This window comes from Poromitra crassiceps, assembly GCF_964638095.1.
Source record: "Poromitra crassiceps genome assembly, chromosome: 8".
NCBI classification, from domain to species: Eukaryota; Metazoa; Chordata; class Actinopteri; order Beryciformes; family Melamphaidae; genus Poromitra; species Poromitra crassiceps.
Window position 1 is genome coordinate 40,354,945 of NC_139629.1, and position 18,266 is coordinate 40,373,210.

General features: G+C 42.7%; 1 protein-coding gene and 1 pseudogene across 2 annotated transcripts in view; both read left to right on the top strand.

The window, feature by feature from the left end:
* Positions 1-11,122, top strand: part of kmt2d (lysine (K)-specific methyltransferase 2D) — a gene marked incomplete at its 5' end in the record, with an annotated part of 51,782 nt that extends 40,660 nt beyond the window's left edge. The window contains 2 exons of the mRNA XM_083641220.1: positions 7,879-7,987; positions 8,259-11,122. Coding sequence (XP_083497346.1) covers positions 7,879-7,987; positions 8,259-8,351 — 202 coding nt within the window. The 3' untranslated portion in view covers positions 8,352-11,122. The remainder of the gene's footprint in view (positions 1-7,878; positions 7,988-8,258) is intronic.
* Positions 11,123-12,512: 1,390 nt separating this feature from the next.
* On the top strand, positions 12,513-18,065 carry LOC310780710 (TBCC domain-containing protein 1-like; annotated as a pseudogene). The gene is made up of 9 exons: positions 12,513-12,572; positions 12,672-12,938; positions 13,733-13,892; positions 14,059-14,175; positions 14,801-15,050; positions 15,324-15,501; positions 15,880-16,413; positions 17,059-17,239; positions 17,724-18,065. The product of its transcript is annotated as a TBCC domain-containing protein 1-like (transcript).
* Positions 18,066-18,266: the final 201 nt, after the last annotated feature.

The following is an 18,266-nucleotide window of genomic DNA, read 5'->3' on the forward strand; positions in this document are numbered from 1 at the left end:
ACTTACTCTGGAGATGATGTAGCCTACCACTTGTGCTCTTCTCCCTACTTATACTCCAACCACTTATAAAGCCTCAGCCAGGCGGTAATGCAACATAAAGGATGCCAACTGCCATAAAACACCACAGAAGGATTTATTACATCACTGATGACATCACAATTGCTCGAGTGACATCACTGATGACATCACAATTGCTCAAGTGACATCACTGATGACATCACAATTGCTCGAGTGACATCACTGATGACATCACAATTGCTCAAGTGACATCACTGATGACATCACAATTGCTCAAGTGACATCACTGATACATGACAATCGTGACATCACAATCGTGGCACACACACCGCCCGCCCACTTATTGGACCATAACATCAGAACCATTGATGGCCACAACACATTCCATGTTATGGGCATTATAGCTGGAGTTACACCAGAGAGCCAAACCAGTACCTCTGATAGCTGTGACATAGCAGCAGTTGGACACATCAATATCCGAAATCAGAGACCCCCTGGCCTTTCATCCATGCCCTATGGGAGGATTGAGAATGCCACAGGTGTGTGATTCTCATGAACATGGTACAACTCATAGCAAAACTCAAAGATATCAAGTAGGATCTAATTTCACCATTCAAATTGAAATTATAATCCACTAGGCATCTTGCACCCTACGCGAGTTCGCCTGCCTTGCAGCTCGCTGAGCTAGCCCTGCAGCTCGCATAAGCAGCTGCTTCGCATTGGAGGCAATTTGATTTTGGCAAGGCACAGCGCAAGTTGTAGCTCAAACATGCAGACGAGTGGACAGGTAGGCTAAGTATTCTCCATATCCGAAGGTTATGGATAAGTTGACCGCCATTTATCGTCTGTTACCAATGACAGTCTTTGTGTGTTACCATTCAAAGTAGGCTAGCTTAATAAGCACTTACTAGTTAGCTAATAGCTTACTAATAGGTATAGCTTAATAATAGCTAATTAAGATACTTTCTAAGGTACTATCTGTTGTTATTCATTTTCTTTGTGCAAATAAACAATAAACAAACATAAATAAACAATTATAGCTGCTGCGCAGCAATGGGTCGTGGCCGAGCAAGTCTCAAGGCTTTGAGCTAGAGTCCCCAAGTCAATGCTGAAGTCTTTTAGCTATACTCCAAGTCAAGTCTCACGTCTTTGGTCACAAGTCCAAGTCAAGTCTCAAGTCTCTTATGGATGAGCGTTCTATCATCTGCTTCTGCTGCATGCCATCCACTCTGCTTAGAACATTGCATAGCTAAAACTAAGGGATTCAAAGCAGGTTCAGGTTTCTTTGCAGCATGTAGCTTTTTCATCATCTGATTCCGTTTTTTGTTGCGAGGCATCTCACAACAATACAGTACAAGTAGGAATCAGTATATTCACAAACAAAAGTAGTAGTTACTTGCCTCCTTGCTGTTGTAGAGTGGATGAGGTACTGGTGGAGTTGATGTTAGATGGAGAGGGAGGCTGAGCGATTAATAGCCACCTGGGGAGTTTGTATCTCTTCGGTCCTACGCTGCAGGTCTGTGAGGTCACACAACTGATATACCAGCAGGAGCTGCTTTTCGTCTTATGGACAGACTGGATGCTTGCTGGTGGTGTTTTATGGGACTGGATGCTTGCGTGTAAAAAGACACACTGCTTCCACTTATATAGGGTGAGCCAGGAAGGATTTATGACATCACTGATGACATCACAATTGCTCGAGTGACATCACTGATGGCATCACAATTGCTCGAGATGATGTCATCAGTGGGACGGACAGACAAACAGACAAACAAACAGAGCCCTAGCTCCCTTAGATAGATAGATGTGCTCATTTTTGATGTATTTCCAGACACTTTTAGAGACACTGTGAGGGAATAAATTCATTACCGTAACACATTTTTAATTGGAAATATGAAACAACAAACTTTATTTTTCAATGGCAAGCACTTCAATATGCTCAAGGGTAATGGGTATCACCCAAAATGTGTATGATTAACAAATACGAAGTTGTAGCTAACATTGTGAGAAATTACATGTTGTATTACGACTACATACTTACATGAGAAAATAAAAATCTGTTCTACTTAGAGACTCAACAACCATTTCTGTGGATTCCTTGCCCCCAAAAATGTGGAAATAGACACCAAATTTGTAATTCTAGGTCTAGTTGGAGTCAAGATATGGCCAACATTTTAATAATGGCAGCCATTTTGAAATTTTTTAATTTTAACATATTTCCACTAATGGGATTTTCTGGGATTTTTAATATAGTGTTTCGGGCATCAATATAAACATAAAAATGTGAAAATAAATTCTGTTGCAATTAGTTTAAGGTCAAACCTTATTTTCCCTAGACTAGTAGGCTATGATGCACTCTTTGTGCCGGCATACACTAAATATTGTAAGGCAGTGTAGTAGGGTCATCTGTGGCACTTCCGTGACCGTGGAGAGCGAAGGTCCGTTTCTCAATGGATTTGTCATCTAGGAGGGTTAATAAACAAATTTAGCCGGGGTGTATTTTTAAAAAAGGCGGGGAAAATATTTGAGAGACCAAAATCCAAAATGTCTGCCGTGGAAATGAACTTTTTAATGGTTTGACCTACAATGATGCACAATACATGGTTTCAGAGCTTATTCTGGTCAAGTAATACATATTTGGTGTTTATATAATGATTTGACTTATTTTTTACCTTCAAATCCAAGATGGCTGCCAATTTTGAGCTCTAAAAGGCAGTTTTTTCAAAATCGTCCATTGAGCCTTCATATTAGGCTTGAATGACAGGTCTTCTCATGATGAGTTGAATAATATACAGGATACGTACACAGAAGTAATCTCTGAGGTCAATAAAGTCAATGTTTGTGTGTAAACAACAGTTGCTGATTTGCGGTTTCCCATTAAATAGGGTAGGCTACTGAGAATATGGTGTCCAGTTCATCCCATCACATTTTCATAATGAACCAAAAACAATTTTGCACTATAGCCTAACATAAAATAGTATTCTGTATGCAAAGCTAGCAAGGTTAGTTGCTTGAGCTGAATTTAAAGGTCAACTCAAAACAAACAATGAAATTAACTTTGAAATTAAAACTGAATAGGCTACTAAATTTCATCAGCACACAGTAAAGGAAACTTGTCTTTGAACTCAGCTGACTGTCTAGTCCTAATCCCTGTTGTGCAATGTCCCTTTTCAGTGAAGTTTTAGTTTTTGTTAAGAGTATGGACTTTTAATCTTGACCTTGTTGGTAGGCAACGGCCCTTTTTCAGTCAAGCATTTTCAGATTAGCTCAGTCAGTCTGTGAAGCAGTCAGTGTCAGCACTTGCGCGAGATCGCTTTTTCTCTAACTAATGTTAACATTACACACTTTAAGACACTTTGTTTGAGGATATAAAAGGAGGTACGGTGGTGAAGTGGTAAGCACTATCGCCTCACAGCTCGAAGGTCGTGGGTTCGATTCCCACCTGGGACGATGTGAACGCTGAAGGAATGCGTGCCCGTCCGCATGTCTCGGGCACGCCTGCGGCCTCGTGGGATAACAGCTTATCAGCGGGATATATGCCACAACACCACGCAGCTCGAGTGCTATATTGCTTTTATAAAACGGTTTCCAAGTATAATAATATAATAATAATAATACTATAAGTCCGACTGGCATGGTATTCTGATAGAGTCAGTTGAAACACTACTGTAAGGCGGGACCGCAAGAACGTGCGGGTGATTTGATTGGATCGTTCTGGAGACTGAAGTTGACATTGGCCAATCCTGGCGCTTGCTGAGAAGCTGAGAGCTTTCTGGAAAGCCGACAGGCAGCTCGAGCGCAGCGCTGCATTCTCAGCGCTTGCTGAGAAGCTGAGTGCTTTCTGCAAAGCCCGACACCAACTAACTAGAGATGCTGCGATCGAGATTTTTCAATTCCGATCCGATTTCGATATTTTAGCTCAAAACCGATCCGATTCCGATCAAATTTCGATACCCGATTCGATACCGATTTCGATCCGATACCGATACAGCACATATTTAAGTCTCTCTATGCTGTCTGATAGCTAGCAGGCAACAAACATTTTTAGGGTTAGGTATGTATGTGTGTGCTTTGGTAATATAGTATGTAAACGATTTAGTTCATCTAATTCATTTGATGTAAAACTAAAACATAACAATCAAATTAGGGCTGGGCGATATGGCCTCTAAAGAATATTGCGATGTTTTTCGGCTATATCGCGATACACGATATATATCTCGATATTTTTGAAATCTCTCATAAATGCTCAATTTAACCCTTCAGGGTTCATACACATTTTGACCAATGGATTTCCATGACTTTTCCATGTTCTTAACCTGTATTTTATGCACACCTGGGGTAAAAAAGAAGAAGAAAGAAAGGGCAAATGTTGTGAGCAAAGATGGATGATTTAATATTCCATAGCTCTGACCTAAGCAAATCTGACATCACTATTGTGATATAATATTTTTTTTTAGTCAAGTGTATCACTCAATAGTCAATACAAAAAATAATGGCTTTTATAGAACCGAAAGCCTAGCTGCTTAGTCTGCAGATAAAACATAAAAATTACATTTAGACTCTTATTGGCATGACGGCAACATATAAGCGGTCTGAATTTTGCATGGGGCCAGTTCTATAGTGAGGCATGGAAAGCCTCACTATACGCCATCATATCTGTGTCGTTTCACTTTTGACTGAAAAATGATGCCTGTAGTCTAGATTAAAGAAAATACATGTATGTGATGTTGACAATTATGTAGGCTATGTGCGCATTCGTTTTCCTTATAGATCATGAGTGCTCCGCAGCTAGCTACGTTAGCTTGCATGTAACGTTAACGTTAGTTGATTTTGGAGACACAAACCCTGGACGTTTCATTTTGAGTAGGCTAATGCATGAGGTTCTCTATGGTTTACGCCAGCTCTGGGAGTATGAAATGCTTTAAATGCGGGGGTTTTGGTCACAACAAGCTTGTGGAGCGCTGCCCTGCAACTAGACCAGCTAGCTAACGTTAGCCCCGTTAGCCATCATCACAACAGCTAACGTTAACGCCAAAACAAATCCGCTGCCTCATCCCCACGTTTGGTTTAGCGTAACGCCAGCTCAGACTTTCCCCTAATCTCAGAAACCTTGCGGGACATGTATTGCAAATTGCAATAGTGGTTGTTTTGTTGAAACTGTCAGCCACACTGGGGGCGGCCATGTTTTGCCAGTCTATGGTGCGGACGCGTGATTTCGAATCGCACATAGGGTAAGGACGGGTGTGTCTGACGTTTTGACCCTGGCCATCCTAGGCTCAACGCGGCCTCTGTGTGCTGCTGCTGCTGCATGCTGGATAGAAATCCTGGAGCGGAGTGATGGAATGGAGTGCTTATATCGGAGCCTTGGATCGGTCATTTTCGCTGGAATCCGATCCGATCCGATCCATGTTTTTTGGCTGATATCGCGCCGATATCCGATCACATGATCGGATCGCAGCATCTCTACAACTAACGTTACGGGGTTAAATGCGGGGTTAACAGCCTTTTTTTTGCAAAGAAGACATTAGCCCGCATTTATTCTTGTACAAAACATAATTTTCTGCGAAGTATTAGTAAAGTTATAAGCGAAGATCGATTCACAAGGATCTGACAGCTGTCTCCATTTGTTTTTTTTGAGGTAACCAAAGGCTTTTAGTAAGAGAGTTGCCATGGCAACCAATAACCCATGGCCATGGGTTATTGGAGTGGGTTATTGGATTTATACAATGGCTGTGAACCAATCAGATTGCTTGATTTGAGAGAGCCGTTTTATAATTCTATTTAATCTTCAGTTATGCTTAAGCAAGCCAGGCTGTTTATTTTCAAAAGCAAATGCATATGTCAGTTGACAGAAGTGTGGAGACAGATAACATTAACTTTAGCTAAAAATAATAACGTTACCTAACGTTAGCTAACACCAAATATCAATGATGACTTCTGCAAATAAAAATTGTTTTTGCATTTGTTTTATATGTTCTTGATGGTAGAACTATCTTTAGACTAGTGAATAACGTTGATATCCTCAAACAAAGTGTCTTAAAGTGTGTAATGTTAACATTAGTTAGAGAAAAAGCGAGCTCACGCAAGTGCTGACACTGACTGCTTCACAGACTGACTGAGCTAATCTGAAAATGCTTGACTGGAAAAGGGCCGTTGCCTACCAACAAGGTCAAGATTAAAAGTCCATACTCTTAACAAAAACAAAAACTTCACTGAAAAGGGACATTGCACAACAGGGATTAGGACTAGACAGTCAGCTGAGTTCAAAGACAAGTTTCCTTTACTGTGTGCTGATGAAATTTAGTAGCCTAGGATTCAGTTTTAATTTCAAAGTTAATTTCATTGTTTGTTTTGAGTTGGCCTTTAAATTCAGCTCAAGCAACTAACCTTGCTAGCTTTGCATACAGAATACTATTTTATGTTAGGCTATAGTGCAAAATTGTTTTTGGTTCATTATGAAAATGTGATGGGATGAACTGGACACCATATTCTCAGTAGCCTACCCTTTTTAATGGGAAACCGCAAATCAGCAACTGTTGTTTACACACAAACATTGACTTTATTGACCTCCGAGATTACTTCTGTGTACTTATACTGTATATTATTCAACTCATCATGAGAAGACCTGTCATTCAAGCCTAATATGAAGGCTCTATGACGATTTTGAAAACACTGCCTCAAAATTGGCAGCCATCTTGGATTTGAAGGTCAAAAATAGGTCAAATCATTATATAAACACCAAATATGTATTCCTTGACCAGAATAAGCTCTGAAACCATGTATTGTGCATCATTGTAGGTCAAAGCATTAAAAAGTTCATTTCCACGGCAGACATTTTGGATTTTGGTCTCTCAAATATTTTCCCCGCCTTTTTTAAAAATACACCCCGGCTAAATTTGTTTATTAACCCTCCTAGATGACAAATCCATTGAGAAACGGACCTTCGCTCTCCACGGTCACGGAAGTGCCACAGATGACCCTACTAGTGTTTCCCAACCAGGGGTACGTGTACCCCTAGGGGTACTTGAGAGGCTTGCAGGGGGTACTTGGAAAGATTGGGGATTACAATTTATTTACAAAATGATTAAAACATCATTCCAAGTAATTGCATAGGCCCAGCTTAGTAAAACTGATGACTTTTTCCAATTGAAAACAGAATTCTATTAAAGGGGGTAATTCAAATGATTTTCATTTAATAAGCAGATGTGTTAGATAGGCCTACTAAAAGTTTAATATAATTTTAATAAAACAAATTTCAGAAAATCATCGACACACATGAGTGAGGGGGTACTTTGGCATGGCAGAACAGCTCAATGGGTACATAAGACCAAAAAGGTTGGGAACCACTGTTGTAAGGTAAATAAGCAACACATATTTAGGCACAATTTGAAAGATTAGACCGCCTGCCAGGGTGTGTTTTATTAATGGAAGTCTGCAGGATTAACAGGGGACTTTCTTCTATAATTTACATTTTATTCATTTACAGTCTTGGTGGATTATATGTATGCCAGATTGAAAAGTGGTGCGTGGTAATTCATCTTGTGGTGTCGTTTATAACAAAGGAACTTTAAATGAATAGATGTTTTTCATGAAGCTTGGTTGCTGCCTGCAAGACAACGTCACGTATTGATTGTAGCGTTAATCAGGAGAGGCAGGTTGCGCCCTCAGTAACAACTCCTACGTAAATGCGCATAATTTCACATCTTCTTTGGCCGATTTTCAGAAAATTTGGTTAAAATAATGTGTGCACGACTGTAGTGGATGGGAACACATAATTTCGCATTTTCTTTGGCCGATTTTCTGAAAATGCGGTTAACATTTGTGATACTGACTTTGTTTCTTGCGCTCTCTCCTTTCCAGCTACGTCAACCACTCCTGTGCCCCCAACTGTGTTGCAGAGGTCGTCACATTCGACAAAGAGGACAAGATCATCATCATCTCCAGTCGCCGGATCCCCAAGGGAGAAGAGGTGCGGTGCATTAGTAACCTGCCTGACCCCTAAACTGACAAAGATTAGACCACGGACCCCCATTTGATAGGATTTTGTCCCACGGTCCCCCATATGATAATAAGATTGATGCTTTTAGATGTTTTATTACAGAAAGTGTATAAAACCCATGACCAAAATAGTCATTGTGTTACTTATGAATGGAATTATAGCGAAAATAAATTACCCTGGACCCCCATTTGAGAACCACTGATCTAGGCAGCCTTTAACTCTCCCCATCTCCTCTTTTCAGCTGACCTACGACTATCAGTTTGACTTCGAGGATGATCAGCACAAGATCCCTTGCCATTGTGGAGCCTGGAATTGCCGAAAGTGGATGAATTAACAGGGAGAAAGAAAGATTGAGAATTCACTTCTCACTGGTGCCAGAACACTACTGCGCCAAAGCCTTTTGAGTCCTACTTACCCAGTGCATAAGCTGTTCTGAAAGACACGGAGGAAGACAGGCCTCCCATCAATGAAAGACTAAATCGTTGACACCTGTAGCCAAAGGTTTGAAGAGCATTAACCGATAAAAGCAACCGACCACCTCCACTAACAGCAGCCCGACGGTGGGACGATCGTTTCTGTTTTGGATTAGTGAATTATCCTCTCCTCAGCCAAAAGCAGCCCTTTCCCCCCCTCTACTACGCTCCGTACGCTGACAGTGGCTGGAAACAATCCTCAACATCTACCAAATGATTCTGATCCTATTCTTCTGTCTGATCTCAATACTCTTAGCGCAGGGCTCGCCCGGAGCTTCGACAAAAAGCCATTTTAAATACTAAGAACGAACTAATGCATTTTGACGTTTTAAGTCGGACCTATCTCCTCTCCCACCCCACTTCCCCCTCACCTCCCAGGGAAAACAAAGACACTTTCCCATCAAGTCATCAATGAAGACAGCATGGATATTGGCTAGCTAGACAATCTTGATGTGGCTCTTGTGTAGAACTACATATGATCGATGGATAAAGATGTAAGTTAATATAAAAGTTTGAGATGCTATTGACCTGTGGCTCCAGAGGCGACTGTGCGGAGCCTAAAGGTGGGTTTAGTTGGACCCAGTCTACCTCATTGATTTAGTGGGAAGTGACTGCTTTGTATAAAAAACTGTTAACTGCTACTGTGGAATGGGGGGAATGTTTTTACGGGCTTAGCCTTCTCGGACAAGCAGGGAATCTTAAGACGCAGGTTTGCGCTTATCTACTCTATGCTGATGACGATTTACTATAATGAGCCAACATTATTATTATTATTATTCATTAATTATTTATACAGAGGAAATATATGACAGTTTTGATAAGACATTAAAATCACAATCAGAAGCTTAGTATGCCACCAGATCATCCTGGATATTCATGTAGCTTTTTTGTTTTGGTCCTCTATTTATGCATCTATTCTAGACCCATGCTTTTAGCTGTGTGAATGCACAAGAACATCCACTTTTTTTCAGTTGGTAACGGTGTGAGTAAATGGCTTTAGGATCACAGGAGGAGCAAGACTGTCAAAGCTCAAGTTAACTGAACCGAGTAAAAGGAAACATTTGCTTGTCGCTTCATGCATTTAGGTTCCACTTGATGAAAACTAGCATGGTTATTAACCCTAACAACTCAATATTTTTACAACGCAACCTTAAAACCTTGAATCATCCCTCTTCCTCTCTGTATGAAGTGGACTGTTGTTAAAATTTACTGTAGTAAGTCTCCCTCTGCCCGGGTACAGCCTACAGTCTATCTGCTTCCCTGTAGTAGTGTGGTTTTTCTAGTGGTGGTACCGTCTTCTTTAGGCTGAACCGACGGCAGCGGGAGACTTATTGGGAAAAAAGGGCATTTGTATTCATAAGTCTTTAAAGAAGGGAGCTTTACTAAAACTCCACCTCCCCATAACTACTTAGTTTCCTCCTTCCCCTAACCTAAGACCTCACATGATTTAAAAATGCAAAACTTGTACAAACTGTATATATATATGTATATGCATTAGGGGACAGCAAACTCTTTATCCAACCCCTTTGTAATCAATAAAGTCAAAGTGTAGAGAAATAAAATTGAGAAAATTCAACCACTGGATATCATTTTATCATAAAGATAAAGCTGTGTATATATATAAATATTATGTAAAATGGCAAACTAATATCTTGATATGTATATGAACCAGAGTGTTTTGCATATTTACCTGTTTTTTCTATTAGTGTTTTTGCTATAAGCTCTCAAAGACAAGTTTGTTAAAATAGGTTTGTGAAAATGTCTGGTCTTCTCCAATCAACATAGGATGAGAAGCCGAGGTAATTACAAAACTGTTTGCGAAAGGATCCATGTGGAAAGTCATACTTATTAGACATGAAAATCACTTATTGCATAAAACAGTACAATGGTGCATAGCATTTGTGTATTTATGTAATATTGTTAATGTGTTTTTTTTCTTTTTATTTATGCTACTGCTCGTTGATTACCAAAACCTGTCCCTTAATTGATTGCAATTGGATTAGTATACTATTTGAATGGAAAGTCTTGAATTCCCTAGGATATTATTGTTATGATTGGTGTTTTGCCTATTCCTTTTTTTTTTTTTATCTTCCCTATAGAAGTGAATGTGTTGGTAAACCTTGTGAAATGGTTACTTGGCCTAATGTATGTTATGATGTAATACTCAAAAAGTTAATCCCATACTTACCTGGTAATGGATTGCACTCATAGTATAACGAAGAACTTCTCTAAGTGGTAGATATTGATCCGAGGCAGTGATATATATATTTTTTGGTATGTTTCTATTTCAAGGGAAGACCATGACAAGACGACATGCCACTCACTGGATTTTAGCCTGAATAATTTTTACCTTCTCTGAATCTTAATTTAAGTTCTCTGCATATGTTATAATTTAAGAAAGAGTTTGCTCAAATTGAAGGTTTTTTTTAACCTAACCTACTTTTTAAAAAGATGTTGCATCTGTACAGCAGAGATACTTTTAGGGAATATGAATAAATATGATCATTTTTATTGTATGTGGCATGTTTTGTATGGATATTATTTGGAATTGTACATATTTTTTTGAGGACGCCAGAGGTTGCATCTCTTTATATACAGCTTTCCCCTCCCTTTCCCCATCATCTTATTTCTTTGTCTGCTTTTATTTCTTGTAAAGGAAAATAAAATGCATTTTAAATATGTCTCAATTACCTTTGTTTTGCAAAGCATAAAAACGTAAGTAGCATCTTCCTTCTATAGAAGGGTCAACATCTCTTAACACATGGTGCACTTCTAGAGGCTAAATGTAGCGTATATCAATAGCATGCTATTCAGGCAATCTCATGTCTGCACTATGATGGCCTTCAATGAGGCCTCTAGAGGGGGATAAAGAGCCAGAGCCACTGGTTCTGATAGGATTGAGCTCCCTCCGTTTCTTCTTCTACTTAATATCTACTACTTGGTGGCTGATGGTTCTGCCTTGATGTGTGGGTGCAGGGCATTGCAGGGGTGCATCAGGTGTCCAGTGCTGACCAGCAGACCTCCGATCTTCACAAGACTGACTGCAGCACCCTGTCACCTCTGCTCTGCCCATTTAGCCTGGCTGCCACCGCCTCCTGGCGGCACACAAGAACTAGGCACACACACACACACACACACACACACACACACACACACACACACACACACACACACACACACACACACACACACACACACACACACGGTGAAAACAATACCAGCCGATGTCGCAGTCATTTTGTAATACCCAGGTTAGACTGTTGGAGGCGGTGTTGTTCTGTCTTTGAGGCTTTCATCAGGTTCCTGCTGAGAGGTTCAACAGAGGCCAAGGCGGGCTTCATCCATCCCTCGAGACGGTGTTGCTTGGACAGGACAGAAGCTGAAAGTAAGAGCAAATCTGGGGGGAGTTGTGTGAACCTGTCTCCCACTAGCCTATAGCTAGCTAACGGTAGCAACGTTACACTGGCGAGCTATGGCGAGTTTAACAAGTTATGGGTGAAAACAATAATCCATTGCTGGCTCGTTAATATTTTGGTTGCACGTGTGCTTACTTACTGCCTTTTAGACACAAAATGGCTTCTGTGCAAAAGGCCCTATTGCTTAGTAGCGTTCTCTAGCCACAAGGTCACCTTTCATGTGCTGGGAGAACAAACCATGCTAGTTTTATACACATTCTACTGTTTCAGTTGGCATTCTTAAATATCAGTCTACGTTAGCTGATGTGATGATGCTAAGTCAGGTGTTAGCATGGGAACATCAAAGCGTGACACTTTAATGTTCCCATGCTCCAAGCGTCATGGAGGCATCAAAGCACAATTTGCCATCGCAGATGACAGCAATAAAGACATGCAGTTACAAATGCCTTGGCAGTATCATGCCTAGGTTTGGCATTCAGTAGCTTCATAGCTGACAAGTAGTCGTCTTGCTGATATTGCTGTCTTACACTAACAGTTTTCTGTAGCATAGGCTACATGAAATGAAACCTATAATTCCACATCTATTTTCACCTTCTCTCTACAGACATGGAGGCGGAGAGTGTGAGCATGTGGCCACGCATGGAGCCCTTCTCGGGAGTGCTGCAGGTGATCATTGCACTCTTGCCCACCTATATGCAACTTATAAATGTTCATGTAAATGTTGTGATATAACTAGGGTATAATAATCATGTCATCATACAGTAGGTGGCTCCCGCTTCCAAGCTCCGCCTGCGCAATCTTCGTAAGATGGCCACCTATGTGCGCACACACGATGGTTGCTTCCCTACTTTGGGCTGGGCCATGTGGGAGCACATCGCCTGCGGAAAGCTACAGCTCCCAGAGGACCTGGCATGGCTCTACTTCGAGACCTTTGACCTTCTCGCGGGTCACGCCCCCAAGGAGAGGTTGGAGTGGGCGGAGTCTCTTTCCCAGTGCTCTTCACAATGCCAGCTAGACGAGCAAAGGAGCAAGGTGAGAAAAAGCTTTGCGTTTGTGTGTGTGGGGGGGGTTACGATTCAGGCAAAGAGTCGGTTGGAAAATGGCTCCGTTTACACAAGAAACTAAGGCCATGTTCACATTACAGGCAAATCTGATTTGCTGATGAAGTCATTAATCATCATTATCTTGATTGGTTTCCCAAATCTGATTTGGGAGTGTGTCCGCACTGCCACAAATCTGATTCTCAAGTCGGATCTGTGTGTCCAGACCTAAACAGCCTATCTGCATGGGTTGCTATGGTAACGACGTGGGCGTCAGTAAATACGTACGTTGGTGACGTGGTTTTCCTGTGCAGAAGCATTTGATGACGAGTTGCGAGTGACGTTCAAATCAGATTTGGTGGATCTGCGCGTCCGCACTGAAGTCACATCAGTCGAAAGCAGATTGGAAACTACCTCCATATGTGGTTTGGGACAAGTGACACAAATCAGACTTGGAGTGTCCAGACTCATAAAACCAATCTGGATAAAGTCATTAATAGGTCACTAAAGTTCACAAATCAGATTTGGCCTCCTAGTCTGAACCATCGGGCTGAACATGGCCTAATACTATCTCATTGTGTCAGTTGCATTTTTCGTGTCCTGTCTGGTTCTTACATGGAGGTGTGTAGCGCATCATTACATTCTTAGCTATATTTGTGAGAGGAAAAGCTCTTGGATGTTGTAATCCTGTACTCCATGAGGAATATGATCGAGATATTGATAATATGAACCAGATATTGATATGCACCTCTTGTTTCTTCTTTTCTTCTCTCTCCACTGCCCCAGTCGCCTGTGGACACGCTGCAGTTCCTGCTCTTCCTCTACATCCAGCAGCTGAGCCGTGTGTCTCTGCGCACCTCCATGATGGGGTGAAGAGTGGCCCAGTCCCCGCGCTCGCTCCTCCTCCTCTTCAGAGCGAGAGGCCAAGACCAGCTCCCAGGACAAGGTCATCCTGTCTTCATATATACAGCAGTGACCCTGTCAACAATGCACATAACAAATACATGATCAAGTTTAATGTGCAACACAACTTTCCCGTCCTTTGGCCCTTCACGACAGCTCCTCCCATGCTTGCCTCTCATATTCCTCTGTGTTCTGGCTTGGCTCAGCAGAACTGGGATGACCCGGCCCACCTGTCATTCGTGCAGAACCATCTACATGAGATGCTGGAGCTGCTGGTGGAGCCATGCCAGCTGTCAGCCTCTGGACAGGCCACACATGATAGTGAGGTCTGTGGACAGCCAATACACATCCTCTGTCAGGTTACAGCAACAAACATAAACATGTATATAGGATTATTTTATTTTTTTTTACTATTTATGAGTCATCTTACAACCTTTGCTTACAAAATAGTTAATGCAAGTTTTTGCTGATAGAATCATCTGTCCTTCAAAATTAAATTTTTCCCAATTTTTTCAAATCTAAATTTAGGGGTTAGGATAATTTTTGTAATTACTTGGCTCTCTCAGACAGCGTCTTCGACATGTTTCACAAATTGAAAACCAAGTTGTGCGGTGACGTAAGGGTCGCACGCAAGACTGGCAACCCCCCTCGCAAAACACCCCAATCGAAAATGGAATCATTTCTCTAGGCCTGTTTTAATGTTAATCATTTAGATTACTGCAATAATTATGCCTAATTTTTATTTTGATAATTAGGCCGACTTCTATCAATTTCAGCCAAATTATGGAAAATTCTGCAATATTGCATGTTTTACAGTTGATTCAATTTTTATTAACAAATTCCATGATTCCATCAGTTTTTTTTGTTTTGCGGAAATCATATGGCCCTCAAATTAAACCCTTCAAATATTTATGATGAATTGAAGCTGACTTTGCCGTTGGGTTTGTCCAGATATCCCTGGAGGCTGTGCGGGCCCTGAGCTTGCTCCTGGAAGGTTCAGTGGGCCATAGCGGCGCCGTCCAGCCGGTCCACAGGCTGCTGTTGAAAGGGCCGCTCCAGGCACAGACGGGCTACTCCACCCTCAGGCGCTGCTTCCCCCTTCAACAGCTACTGACCTGCCTCCGAAACAGCCTCACACTCAACCCCTTTGGGATGACCGCCTGCCTGCGCTCAGGCAAGACGCTGGCCTGGGCCCAACAAGGTATAGCCTACTCAAACCTCCTGGAATTAGGACCAGAAGAAACCCTCACCGCCTCCACAAGGAGAGTTGAAGCTTAGGTTTGATGTATTGCTGTTCTCGTGTCAAACGCCGTGGTTATTGTCTGTGGACGTAAGTACTGTAGGAGCAGCACTCAGGATTGGAATGTGGTATGGTGTGGGTGTTTGTATAATGTGTTTCTCTCCAGCTATCTCTCTTCCTGTACTCGTCTCAACATCGTCTCAAGTCGTCTTGTTCTGTGTTGTTGCATTCTAGGGGAGGGAGCGATGAAGATAGCCAGGAACACCCATACGGCTCCAGTTGGCAGTAAGGTGGTGCTGATGTCCCAGGTCTTCAAACAGACACTGGCTAAAGACTCAGACGAGCTGGTTGGTGCCAACGTCAAAATACACAGATGCTCGGATGCCTTCATATACTTGCTCTCGCCTCTCAGGTAAGGTTAGCTTCCATTGTGCGTCCCAGTAGCTCACCTGGTAGCACGCATACCACGAAGGCTCGGCCCTTTGCGCGGCCGACCCGCGTTTGAATCCGACCTGCGGTCCTTTGCCGCATGTCATCCCCTCTCTCTCTCTCCCCCCCTTTCCTGTCTGCCTACTGTCCTATATAATAAAATAAATAAAGGCAAAATGCCCTAAAAAAAAAAAAAAAAATGAAAGTTAGCTTCCACTTGTATGGGTTGTTTTTTGGATACATAACTTATATAACCATTTAATTTTGTTGAAAGTATTTGTTTGCTTTTTGGCCATTCTGTCTTGTATTCTCTGCTCTGCTCTGGTTTGGAGTGCATGTGTATTTCTGTTTGTACCTCCAGATCAGTGACAGTGGACACGTGCCGTGACAGCACAGTGGTCCTGGGTGCTGTGGAGACCAGTGTCCACATCAACGGCTGCCACAACGTGCGGGTGGTGTGTGTGGCTGGCCGAGTCTCCGTCGGAGCCTCTTCGCGCTCCGTTCTCCACGTCCTGACCCCCACCCGTCCCCTACTCCTGACTGGGAACACAGCCATTACCCTGGGGCCGTTCCACACTCACTACCCCTGCCTGGAGGACCACATGGCCAGTGTGGGCCTGGCTGTGGTGCCCAACGCCTGGGATAGGCCCTTGCTGCTGGGGGTGGAGGGCCTTGTCGTCACCCCCTCGCTCAGCTCTTCGTCCAGCCCAGACTCTGCCTGCTACCGCCTGCTCCCCCCGGCCGAATTCCAGACTCTGGTGGTGCCTTTCGAGATGGAGGGGGACACGTGCGAGGTGCCAGGGGGGCTGCCTGCACCATACCAGAGAGCGCTCAACCAAAAGAAGCTGAGGGTACGCACCTGGCAGAAGAGTGTGGATGAGGCCCAGCTCAACAAGTGAGTGGCACACCAGGACTTGCTCACACCACTATCAATCATTCTAAATATGTACATTAGTCTAGGCTGAGTGTCATAGTGTAACCCCCCCCCATTACTGTAACAGCGATCTTAAAGGCAGTATGGATTATACTGGACATGTACTGGAAATATCTGATAAGCTTTTGCTTGTTCCACAACACTGTATTATCTGCTAGAAGTGAGCTAGTGAGCTAGCAGCAGGTAAAGTTATCATGATTCACTTTTTATTTTTCCTCACTCCAAGCAGCAAAACAAACAAACAGAGAAACAAACAAAGGGGGGGGGGGGGGTAACGCTATATAGACACACACCCTGTGTCTGGAAGGATTGATGTTCAGATTCTGTGTGGAAATCAGTCCTATCATTCAATCATCCAATGGCTGCTGTCATCAGTGGAAAATGAGTTATGGTGGACCAGCAGTTCCAAAATCAATGGGAACTTTGAGCGGGTGAGATAAGTCAGAATACTAGCTCTAGGGGCTCTGTACTGTGACCGACCCTGATGAACTCATGAATGTTATCTCAGAGCAAAAAGAACTTGTTCCTTTGTGACGGAGTTCTATAACGCGGTACTTGATCACGTTTTTCAGGTTATAGCTGAACCGTTATATGTTTTCTCTCAAGGAAGCAGCAGCGTCAGCTCCAGGACGTGGTGGAGCGCAAGTTCCACGAGTGGCTTCTGGAAACGGGGCACAGGCAGGAACTGGACAGCCTGGCCGCCTTGCCCTCTCAGGAGTTCCCTAATCAGCCTGCAAAGGATTTCCCAAGTGCTGCTGCTGATGCCAAACATGTGACCAAACGGCCAGTGGGAAAAGAAACCTACGGCTTGTTGAATTGCTGGGGTTCTCTGAACATGCAAACTTTGTCCTGCCACCAGGACAAAGTTCTGGTTTGATAAGTTCTATGTTATGTATCTATGTTCTGGTTTGATAAGTTTGTTCTATGAACATGTAAATGGAGTTATATACAGTGTTGATTCGTTTGACATGTTGTTAAATAATTAAATTGATGTTTTTCGCATTCAATTGAAGTCTGAAATCTTCAATAAAATATTCCTTTAATGTTTCATGCCTCATTTAATGTTTCATGCCTCATTTAATGTTTCATACCTGATTCTGCCAGTTTTTCCTTTTTAATGGCTTATAATCAACTTAAACAGCAGCATTGTGTATCAAAATCTCATATCATCATGATATGATTCCACTGAAAGACGATACACGATTATACCGAATAGTTTATTTTATAAAAAGGACAGTGTGCACAAACATCATTTGAAAAATATTGCCCAGCTGGAGAAGAAGTGGGAGAAGAACATTATCGCCACTATCAAGAAGGCCCAGCAGAGGATGGGAAACGATGTTTCCAGTTCTACATGGCCATCGTTGAGTCCATCCTCACCTCATCGATCACCGTTTGGTTCGCTGCCTGAACCGGCGAGGACAGAGGCAGACTGCCGCGGATCAGCTGAGAAGATCATTGGCTGCAACCTGCTGTCTCTCCGGGCTCTGTACATACATCTGGACTCTCATGAGCTAACCCTTCCCATCCCGGTCACCACCTCTTCCAAAGAGTTCTACTCAGCAAAAGACCAGAACCTCACGCCACCTGAACATCCTACCCCATGGCCGTGAGGCTCACAAACAAGCCCCCCTGCCCCCCACTGACTCTGAGAATTACACCCCCCCCCCCCCACTCTGCCCCCCCCCCCCCCCCCCCCACACACACACACACACACACACACACGCATGCGCGCACACACACACACACACACACACACAATACAATACAATACACTGTTGCTCCTGCATCTCCAACATCCCCATATGTTGACA